Source organism: Triticum urartu, chromosome 6 (assembly GCF_003073215.2).
Source record: "Triticum urartu cultivar G1812 chromosome 6, Tu2.1, whole genome shotgun sequence".
NCBI classification, from domain to species: Eukaryota; Viridiplantae; Streptophyta; class Magnoliopsida; order Poales; family Poaceae; genus Triticum; species Triticum urartu.
In genome coordinates this window covers 38518101-38530254 of record NC_053027.1, presented here as the reverse complement: position 1 = coordinate 38530254, position 12154 = coordinate 38518101, and the positions used below count along the sequence as shown (strand labels likewise).

At 44.1% G+C, this 12154-nt stretch overlaps 1 protein-coding gene across 1 annotated transcript; it reads right to left on the bottom strand.

Moving 5' to 3' along the window:
• Positions 1 to 4897: 4897 nt before the first annotated feature.
• On the bottom strand, positions 4898 to 6924 carry LOC125514454 (lon protease-like). Its single transcript, XM_048679799.1, has 2 exons — positions 6787 to 6924; positions 4898 to 6035 (listed from the first exon to the last, which is right to left on the bottom strand). The coding sequence occupies exon 2, from the start codon at positions 6004 to 6006 to the stop codon at positions 5128 to 5130; it is 879 nt and encodes a 292-aa protein (XP_048535756.1). The 5' UTR covers positions 6007 to 6035; positions 6787 to 6924; the 3' UTR covers positions 4898 to 5127.
• Positions 6925 to 12154: the final 5230 nt, after the last annotated feature.

The following is a 12154-nucleotide window of genomic DNA, read 5'->3' as shown; positions in this document are numbered from 1 at the left end:
AATGGTCATCGAGAAGACAAACCATCCTACAAATTTCAAACAATAAACATACGGGAGCTAACTACCATACTTCCTACGGAAAATTTCAACAATCGGTACAAACTAAAAGGAAAATTTCAACAATCATCAGAAAAAACATATCTTTCCAAAACAATATAGGGTTCCATAATGGTTTCATCTAATAAACATCTCAACATGTAGGGCTCCTAAATGAAAGCATTATTGACATGTATAGGGTTCATCTAAAATACAAATCTAGAATTTCATCTCACTCATCTAAAAAAAAACATCAACACAAACATCTATACATGTATATGGTTCATCTCAACAACCTAAGTTTTCAACATGGAAGCATATATTGTCAATACAAATCAACTAAACTAGGGTTACAAAACGATTACGAATCATATACAAATCTTAAATCCCACAAATCTATTTCAAAATATACATGCAAGTTTCTAATCCAATCAAACAAGGGTTCAACAAATCTTCAAAAAAAAAGTAACATTTTCTAGATAGAAAGAAGGGGGTTGGAGGAGAATACCTTCTAGGATGGATTCGTAAAGAAATCCACAGAACAAATCATCATATCTGAAGATATTTGGACAGAGGATTGAGAGGGGGAGAGGAGGAAGCCGCCGCCCCTAAGTTTCTGTAACTGGGGTGGGGGAGGGCTAGCGCGTGGCTGCATCTAAGTCACAGTGCAGTGCCTAAGAGTTAGGCGCTACACATTACATGCGTGGCGCCTAGCTCTCAGGCGTTGCACTGCTCGGTGCGGGCCCCAGGGGTGCCACGCTAGCCAGACATGCAACGCCTCAGAGCTAGGCGCCACACAAAAGGGTCAGCTGAGAAATTTTTTTCCTAATCAATTCAGTTTGTGAATTGTTTTCGTTCATAGGTTAATTTTATCTTTTTTGCCGGATCCAGCACCGGGGGCCACGCGTGGAGGGCGCCGCGTGTAGACGCGGGGTTTGTCTGGAAATCGTGTCTGCGCCGACTCAATCACAGGACTCCACGTGGCGCCGTTTGATTGGTGTGGAGCAGGGCAAGGCGGAGATTGGCGCGCCTGGGCGTTGTTGCTGTCGCTATCACGGGGCGCCTGGCGTGGCCCTAACCCTGGAGTGTATGGCACCACAGACCATCCAGGTGAGCAGTTAGTTGGGCCAGGCGCCAATCCCGAGGCAGATTCGCCTTGGATCATGTCCGAGCTATCTCCTAGCCCTGGACACATGAAATAAGGTCTGCTTTGGGCGATTTCTACATTATTTTCATCGCTGTTTTTTTTCTTCTGTTTCATCACAAACCTTAGATTCAGCATTAGTACGAGGGTTAGCCAACGGTGGAGCATTACAATTATCATGTCCCCAATGATCAATACTGGTCAGATGAGATGGCAAAAGAAGGATTTCCTTTTGATTGTAAGCCTCCGGCATTGGGATGAAGATGGGCAAAAGAGAAATTTGTTTCATCAAACACAATGTCTCGAGAAATATAGATGTGGCCAGTGGTTACATCTACACATTTGACACCTTTGTGTTGAGGGCTATAGCCAAGAACAAACACATTGGGTGGAACAAAAGATAAGTTTACGTTTGTTGTAGTGTCTAAGATTCGGCCAAGAAGCACATCCAAACACACAAAGAGATGTGTAATCTGGTTTGGTATGAAAAAGTCTTTCTACCGGAGTTTCATTATTAATGACATGACTAGGGAGCATGTTAATCATATGAACTGCAACAAGAAAAGGTTCATCCCAGAATTTTAGAGGCATAGATGCGCCTGCAAGAAGGGCTAGGCCAACTTATACAACATGTATGTGTTTGCATTCAGTAGATCCGTTTTGCCGATGAGCATGAGGACATGAAACATGGTGTGATGTTCCTATTTGTTGAAAAAAGGAATTCAAGTTGCGGTATTCGCCACCCCAATCTGATTGAAGGGCAATGATTTTGGAATCAAACTTGCATTCAACGAGAACTTGAAAATTGTGAAAAACTTAGAAAACATCATATCGTTTCTTGAGAAGATAGATCCACATATATTTGCTATAGCCATCAATGAAACTAACGTAATATGAATGTCTACGAACAGAGGTGGGGGCAGGACCCCAAACATCAGAAAATATGAGTTGCAATGGTTTGGTAGAAACTCTGGTAGATATAGGATAAGGTAACTAAAGACTCTTAGCACGTTGACTTGAATCACAAATTATTTCACTACTACGCTCACCAACATACACGAACTTATTTTTCCTAAGCACTCATTCCACTAATGAAAAAGAAGCATGTCCTAATCGATCGCGCCACCGGGTTGATGAATGTTTGGTGACACCATATGCTTGTTTATTGAACCTTCTAATATCCGGAATCAACGGGTAAATCCCTCGAAAACATCTACCTCAAAACATGATTCTCTTCGTGCCTGATCCTTGATCAAAAAGAAGAAGGGGTGAAATTCAAGAAAAACATGATTATCAAGAGCAATACGATGAACGGAGAGAAGGCTTTTTGAGGCACTAGGAACATGCAAGATTTTCCTAAGATGAATTTTGCGAGTGGGGGTTTTAGTAATTGAATGACCAACGTGACAAATCCTCATACCTTCACCCTTTGCGGTAGTGTGGATTTGATCCTGGCCACGGTACTTCTCGCACATGGTCACCTTCTCCAGCTCGACTATGATGTGGTTAGTGGCGCCACTGTCCACATACCAGTTTGTGTCGATGCCATAGGAGCCATCTGCTGCGGCAGCCACCTTCTCATCTGCGGCATGTGAGCAAAGTAGGCCGCCACCGTCTGAGTTCGCTTCTACGCAGTGGAGAGGGCGATCCGGATGTTGTTGATCCGTGATCGGGACTGCGACGAGAACATGCTCGACAGTGCAGTCCAGAGCTCGTGCGGCGTGGTGATGGATGTGACCAGCACGAGGACTACGTTGGAGAGGCTATTCAACAGATATCCAAGACCTTGGGGCGGCGTGTTCTTACCTGTCCGTGTATGTGGTGACCAGGACCTTGGCGGGCTCCGGCGTGGTTCCATCGACATAGCCGAAGATCCCAGCACCTCTCAGTTGCGGCGTCACCTGGGTACGCCACAGCACATAGTTGGTGCAAGTAAGCTTCTCGGTGACCTGACCACTTAGGCCGGCAGAGGAAGTACCGAAGGAGGACGACATGGCAAGAGCGGAGGCGGAAGGCGTGGTGGCTAGATGAGATGGGAAGAGGAGGCTCTGTATACCATGTAAGCTTTCTATGAAGCGTCGTGCCTTGTTCGAGGCAGCGCCTGCGTGTTTAGAAGGGCAGGGTCTAAACCCTGATTGCATTACAGAAGGTTGTTGCGGGAGTACAACTTGAGAGAGAAGAAATAGATTACAGAGAGATAAAGACTACAACAGTTGATTTGAGAAGAATCCTATCTCTCTACTCTAAGGCTAACTCCCTACCGAAGGCATGCATTTCGTTATCAGTTTTGCTAAAGCACATCTAGATGTGCCATAAGTATTGCACATCTAAGTCCTATGTCATTGATCTTACGTTGAGATTCGTGTGGATATTTTCCTTTTCTTTTTCCTTTTCCTCTTTATGCATGATTCACTCACTTAGATGTGCAATAACTAGAGCACATCTAGATGTGCCCTAGACACACCCTTTCGTTATCATCAGTGACCAACATGGTAACGTGACAACAATGTTTAACAATGATAAGACCTATGGTGGGAAATGCCTGCTGAACTGGAAGCGTATTTGTGCCCCCAAATCTGTTGGGGGCCTTGGCATCAAAGAGCTTGCAGCTTACAGAAGGGCCCTTCGCCTGCATTGGCCTTGCTACGAGTGGGGCAACATTGACAGGCCTTTTAAGGGCACTGCAACCCCATGTGATGATCCTGATCATCAGCTTTTTGCCGCCTGCAGTAGCATTCAGCTCGGAAAATGGAAGAAAAGCACGGTTCTGAACTGACAGATGGCTCCCATGGATCTTGTGCCTGAACTGTACAAGTTGTCTCGTAGGAAACAACTATCTGTCCGAGATGATCTTCAAGATAACCATTGGATGGTTGGGTTGAACAGGATCACCGATGTTGAGACGCTTGACTCCCTGCTGAACCTTTGAACGGCCATGCAGCAGGTCCTCCTCAATGATTGGGAGGATGAAATCACTTGGATTCGCTCCTCGAATGGATGCTACAGCTATGTTGGCATACAACATTCAGTTCATCACTAGAATTGCAATGCCGCAGCTTGGATTGGTATGGAAACTTAAAGCTGAGCCAAAGATCAGATTCTTCTATTTGGACCTTGCTCCAAAACAGGTTGTGGACTGCTGACCGCCTTGCCAATCGAGGATGGCCTCACAATGATAGTTGCAGCACCTGTGATCAGCTTCCGGAGTCTGCGCATCACCTCTTGCTCGGCTGCCCTTTTGCCAAGGAAATATGGCAATCCTTTGCGTCTTTGCAATTTGAGACCACTGCTGCTGCCGTGCCACTTCCATTCAGTCCTGGTAGACGGCTACAACAAGATGCAAGATCAAGTGCGACAACCTCCATGCACCTACGGTGGCGGTATATATTGCTTGGAATATATGGAACGAGCGAAATAGGGCGTGTTTTCCAACACAAGATGGCAACAGTGCCTGGGGTTCATGTGATGATTAGAGATGAGATCAGCCTCTTTATTGGGGCTTGGGAGTTTTAGGTGTTTTCTTTCTGGGCCAGGCTGCTTCACAGTGACCTAGCCCTTTTCTTTCTCTCCCTCCGGCTGTTTTTCCAGCCTAGCTGTACAGTTTTTTCCCCTACTAAATGAAAAGGCAGAGCACCTGCCATTGTCCGTCAAAAAAAAAGAGGAACACAAAAGCGTGCAGATGTTTTGTTTGATGCGTTCTCGATCAGTAGGTGTATATATACTAATCATTATCTCTGAAAAACTAGAAATGGTGTATTTATACATGAGTGATTAACTGAGTACATCGAGAAATTTGTGAAGTTTCACCACAAAGACAAACATTCAAGGATATAAAATATATACATACACATTACGACAGAAGCAAAGTAAGTATTAAACTAGAATGTAGCACACTAGCACGAACATACTCCTATTACCAGAATGGCAGCTGCAATGCACCAGGTCTGCTACTGCTTCTTATTGCAGGACAGTTGCCCAAATGCGTCCCTAATCGCTGCTACGGCTGCCAGGTACTTGCTCCTCTGTTGAAGATACATTTCTTCTCTCACCAACCGCTGTGCTGTATCATCTAATCCGAGCAACCATTGCTGCTCTGAACGATCTTCGACAAACAACCGAGCAACGACTAAGGAGAAAGACTCCGGAGAATGCATCCTGCTGAGCTGCCTAGCCTGGTCTCCCATTAGTTTCCAGCTGAGCTTGTCTGAAAGCATTGTCAGGTCCTTCAAGTGCCCTTCCACCTGCTGCATCAGGCACCCCAGGTTACTTGAATCAGGCGAGTCTCTGTCTTTTAGTACCTGGACTCTTGCGATGACATAGGGCTTTGTTCTGACGACCTCCAGGACACGGAACCGATCACCGCCGACGCACGTCAGGAAGAAGCGGTCATTGACGAGCTTATCGCACTGAACGATATGGACCATGCATCCAACATCAGCCATCCTACTATCTTTCCTGCTGGAGTAGATGATACCAAAGCTGCGGCCTTCCTGGAGTAGTAGTGTCTGCATCATGATGCGATATCTGAACTCAACCGTCTGCATCTGCAGCGTCTGGCCGGGGAAAACGACTGATTGGTGCAGGACTATGGGGATCTCAGTAGTCTGATGATCCTGATGGGGCTGGACAACCTCGTCGATGTGGCCACGCGGATTGGCTCTGCATTTCAGGACTGAACTCTGAAGGCGATTCTTCGTGGCAATTCTTGCTTGCGGTCTTGAGTGAGGTTTTGGCTGATAACAATAAGACTTGGAGTTGGAGGGACTGAAACTGCAACTGTCTGGCCTTGCTAAACTGGGTGGAGCTTGCAGAGTCTTAAAGGCCATGTACTTGAAGTCCTCTTTCAGTGATGAGCCTGTTAAGACATATCCAAAGACAAAGAAAGTGCTGTGTTCAGTAACCCTCTGGCAGCAACATGAGTGCCTTGTACCCAGTGATATGGCTACTGAGCAATCTTTAAACATGAACGAGTAACGGAAGTCAATCAGATATTAAACACGTGCAACAGCTAAACAAAACTTAAATCGACATGCTGAGAAAGATGTTAACACTCTCATAATATGTTTCCTGGAAAGGCACTAACACTCTCATAATATCTTCTTTGAAAAGGCATATTCACACTTCCATAATTGTAGTGAAAAAGCTCTGTATCAGTTACTGGTGAGTTGGATGAAAGCTTCTACTGTCTCCAAAGAAAATCAGTCACTAGAGAGTACAATTGTACAAATACCAATCATCTGAAGCAAAGTTTATGCTCATGATCCTGGCAGCTGTAAGCCTATAACTATAGTTCTAGACCAGCTTGTAATGGAACAGAGTCTGTCAAAGTGCTCCCTAGTAGTACTGTATTTCCTAACAGAGGATAAATAACGAACAAAGAAAAAACTAATATAAACCCTGGCTTTGAAAGACGCAGTTCGTGGCACCAGTTTGACAAGAAGATCTACTTGATGAAGAACACCATGGGGGATGGATAAGACGAGGAAAAGCCGCCGGATCATATCTTCATATCACAGCCAACAAAGGGGAGGAAAAACAAGCCGTACAGGTGGAGAAGAAAGCGATCGACATGCAGGAAGAGGAAGGGATGCATCGCCGCTGTTTACCTTGTTTGGCCTGCTTTCAGGAGGAGCAGAGCAGCAGATCGGACTCGGCTCAGAGAGGATAGGGGGGACGGCCGGCAAAGGGGGGAAGAGGATAGAGTGATAGAGCCTGCCACTTATATCAACTCAATATGTTTATCGGATCTAACCAATCTTCTAGACCGTGGGTGGTGGCCCCCACGCCGTACCTACCGCTGCCGCTAGTCGAATCGTTATACTTTCTAGTACGTTTCATAATGTATTGCATATAGATTTTTTTAAAGTCAAATCTCATAAATTTTAATCAAGCTTGCGGAAAAAAATATGATTTTATAAATTATATTTTTAGTATAGTAGATACAAATAGTTTCTTCGTAAACTTGATCAAATTTTATAAAGTTTAACTTCTTAAAAAACCTATATGTACTACATTGTAAATTTTATATTTTACGTTTTATTAAGAGTAAATAAATTTATCCATAAATTTAATGAAATTTTATGAAATTAACTTCTTAAAAAATATATACGCACTACTCCCTCTATTTTTAAATATAAGTTTTTTAGACATTTCAAATGGCTACAACATACAATGCATGTAAACATATTATAGAGTGTAAATTCACTCATTTTGCTTTGTATGTAGTCATTTGTTGAAATCACTAAAAAAACTTATATTTGGAAACGGAGGGAGTACATTATAAAACGGGGGAGTAGTCATCGTAGAGATGATTGAGTTGATGCCGCCAAAGTGCCCATATCATCATTTTTTTTATCATGAAGCACCCCAACGCAACAGACAACACTTGTTATATATAACTGCAAGTAGGTAGCTAGCAGCAATCGAACAACAGTGTGCCGCACATTGTTTCCATCGTACGCCCTTCTCTTGTGGATAAGGAGGACTGAGGCGGGGGGATCTGGACCGGAGTGGAGTCCTGCACTTCTCTCCTCGTCGAGACATGATCCAGATAAGATTAGCCAAGGCGGCATCATTTGTCGCACACTCACACCCACACGCACACGCTTGATCCTTCTTAGCCATCGTGTGTGCGTGGCTTCAACAAGAAACGGCTTGGGATTCTGCTGGCAGCAACTTCCTGGAGATTCAGAACGGCACTTCCTAGGCATCGATACGCAAGGCACCGAATGTTTTTTTTTTCAAACGATCAGTGTCACAAGTATGGCACAAAGCAATTTCATCCTGACATTTTTTATAACTAAATTTTTACCATCCAAAAAGTAAAAAATAAATCACAGTACAGCCGTAAATACTCATACATACGCATATACATTTACCATATATACGCATGCACGCACGCCCTACCTACATCTATAAGTATCTACGGAGACTAAGCCCGCACATCATTTTAAAATTGACGAAATCGTCACACACGTTTTTGTAGTCGACGGAAATAGCTCCTCCATTAGCGCACATCGCCGAAAGACCTAAAATAAATCCGAAAAAATGTGAGCCTTTGTATAAGAATTTCATGAGATAAGATTCCTAAAAAGGAATCTTTAGAGCCTTTTTGTTTGTAGGAGTGGATTCTTATTCTTATATGGAAGCTCTTCACATTTCAAAGGAAGAAAAATCATTAGCTTGGATGTAACTCGAAAAAAATATCCTAGCCTACTAACCAAATGAAGTATCTTTTTCTATATGATTTGCCATTTTTTTTAACTTCAAATCCTATCATGCGAACCAAATGACATCACTTTTTCTACATGATTTGACATTTTCCATAACTTTCCTATTCCTATGAACCAAAGAGACCCCAATGAAATTGTTTTCGTCGGCATATGCAGCCATGTACCATGTTCTCGATGAAGCCAGAAGGTTGAGCACAATAGACTGTCTCATGTAAGTCACCATGAAGGAATGCATTTTTAATGCCGTGTTGATGGTTGGACCAAGAATTGAACATGCCGATGCTGAAAACGACATGAATGGTTGCAGGCTTGACCACCAGACTGAAGGTCTCGTCATAATCCACTCCCTCTTGTTGTGTAAACACGCGAGCGAGCCATCTCATTGTGTACCGCGCCATGGATCCATCTGTGTTGAATTTGTGGCAAAAACAAATCCACTTAATTCCTAGTGAAGGCATTCACACTAGCAGGCCTAGGAACCAAAGATCAAGTCAACATTTTAATTAAAGCATCAAATTCTTCTTTCATTGTTTGTCGCCAATGGGGATCTTTGAGAGCAGACCGGTAGGTAGAAGGGATATGAGATGTGGGTGACGAGGAGTCAGCGACAAGGATTAATCGGGGCATAAAATGTCCTTGTTTGGCACGGGTGGACATCTTGTGGGAGTTTCTAGGTGACTCTATGGAATTGCTTGGCGAGGCAAACATGGCGAAGGAGTAGAGGGCGGGGCGGAAAAATCGAGGAAGATTGGGGGAGGTTCTGCCAACGGATCAGTGTGGCCAGGCACGTAAACGAAGCACGAACTGGAGGCATGCAATTGGGGTGTGGAAACGGAGGAATATCCCAACAGATCTGGGACAGGGGAGGCAAGCGTGTGGATCGAGGACGGGCTGGTCTCTTGGGCGGTCTATCCACAGATGGAGCGACATGTGGACAAATTCAGTAGTTGGGCGGATGGTGGATGGGAGCTGATTGGTCCGAACATAGCTGGGGAACCAGAGTGGGGCCCATACCTAATTGGGACGACGGTGGGATCCGAGAGGATCGTGGTAGGTGGGATAGGACTTAGTTGATCCGGTGTGAGGGGAAGGTGTGTGGGTGATGGTGTGGGTGGGATATAGGGAAACACTGATTCATCAAAGATAACGTGTCGAGAGACGATCACCCATCACGGGAGTAAAAACTCCTATAGCCCTTATGTTCGAGAGGGTAGCCAAGAAAAACGCATGTAGTGGAACGAGGTGATAATTTGTTGGCGGTGGTGGAATGCAAGTTGGGAAAACATAGGAAACCAAATACCCGAAGGTGGTCATACGAGGGAGGAGTGTCGTGGAGTAGGTAGTATGGCGTAGCACCGATGATGCCACGAGAATGATAGTGTTAAGAGGTAGGTGGCGGTGTGGAGGGCCTCTACCCAAAATACCGGAGGGAGGTTTGCGTGTAGAAGTAATGTGTGAATGACATCATTGGTGGTACGGATCATAAGTTCTACTTTGCCATTTTTGGGCGAGGTGTGGTGCAAGAGAAGAGATAAGAGACACCGTTGGTAGGGAAAAATGTACGGAGTGAAGAGTTGATAAACTCACCACCATTGTCACACTGCACGCTCCATATAGTAACATTGTATTGTGTGTGAAAAAAAAGATAAGAAACTCAGTAGGGTGGTGGACGTACCAGATTTTTGGCGTAAAGGAAATGACCAAGAAAAATGACTATAGTCATCAAGAATAATAAGATAGTACTGAAAACTAGAAAAGCTTACAACCGGAGAGGTCCACAAGTCATAGTGAATTAAATCAAATGGTTCATAAGATTTGCTAAACGAGAACGAGAAAGGGAGGCCGGGTGTTGGCGTCCTAATTGATAGGGTTTATATGGAGTATGTGGAGCTTTATTGCATGATGAAAGAAAATCTCTAGCTAAGAAAGAGATTGGGTGCATGGGTGACCAAGTAGTCGATGCCACAAATCCGAAGTCATGGTAGTGAGAACCGTGCACATCGCATGTTATCGTCGTGCAAGGAGTAGAGACTGCCAGAGCTGGTGGACATCAGGATGACTCTCCGAGTGCGAAGACCCTTCACAAGAAAGCCTAATGGGTAAAACTCAATTAAACAAGAATTGTATTTTGTAAATTTCCTAACTAAAATAATGTTCCGAATAATGATTGGAGAGACTATGAAATTGCGTAGACAAAAATTATGAGGGGGAAGTACGGTAGAACTGGTAGAGTACTGGATAGATGATTCCCATTGCCAACAATAATAGTAGAAGGATGAAGATTTTAAAGAAGAATTTGACAAGGTAAGGTTACCAGGGTTTCCCGTCACATGTGAAGAGGCGCCGCTATCAAAGTACTACTCAAATGCGTGGATCTAGTTGGGGAAGCTTTGAGTTGCTACTATGAGCCACTTGGAGCATTGCAATGTACTCCCACGACGGAGAATAATATGGTGCTGGAGGTGGTGGAGACACGTGCATCGGGTAGGCATGAGATCCAGGCCGAGGATCAAGGATGACGGTGGCCTTGGGTGGGACCTATCAGCATGGCAATGGGCACACGCAACCCGCAAAACCGGCGGGTAAAACCCCGATTAGGGTAAGGGTTTGGGAAAATAGATACCCATGGATTTATAAATGGGGAAAATTGTACCCATTGGGTAAGCCGAGTATGATTACATGAAGGCAATACTTAGACCCGCGTACCCGCGTAAGGGGATGCAACCGCTAGTCCAACCCAAAATCCTCTCCTTTTACTCATGTGCATGATCTTGTTGAAATATGTTGATCTTGTTTTGTGAACTTATCATTTTGTCTCTGATTTTGTTGATCTTATTATATAATCTCCTTCATTTGATCATTTCAATGTAGGGGTTGCAGAAGTAACTTCAATAAAAGAAAATTAGAGAAAATTGTGCCCATCTTGTTTGTCTTGTAATTGGAAAAAGAAGAAAAAACATATGTGAATGTTTCTCTAAGAAGTTCACTTATAGGCTACTCATCCATTAATGTAATTGTACATTGTTTGGTGTCATTTAGTTCATGCTTATTACTATCCACTTTTGAAAATTAATACCCTTTATCACACAACAAATCGTGATATATATGTGCTCAAGTGGTAAAATGTGGTATATATGTGTTTAAATTTTAAAGTATACATCCTGAAATATTCTGTATATATGCAGAAATGCTAAAAAATACATGGTGAAGTGTGAATTGGGTAAGTTGGCCGAGATGGGTATTTTTACCCGTGAGTATTACCCGCACCCGACCGGATATGGCTATGGGAACAATTTGAAACCCAACATGCGGGTACGGGTTTGGGCGAATGATATTGAGATGAGTAACGTCTAGGCAAACATTACCCGCATCCGAACCCGGTGTGGGGACAAGAGGGCCATCAAGTAGGACGCAAAGTAGCCCATGAAAGGATGATGTGCTGGACCAGGGGTACTTACCATGTCGACTCCCGGGCAGGTGGGCTGAGCCGAGGACCCATTTGTCAATTTTGTCCTGGGCCACTTCGGATGGGCCATGACGCATACATGGGAGATTCCACAAGACAAGGCATACAAGACAAGGACTTCTCTCCACTGACGTAGCCGACTAGGACTCTTGTTATCCTAGTCCTCTGGTGCTCTTATATAAACCGGGGCTAGGCTAGTCAATAGATCTCATGGTAGATCACATGGTAGATCACATGTACTCTGTACCCCCTCAAAGTAAATACAATCACGGTATT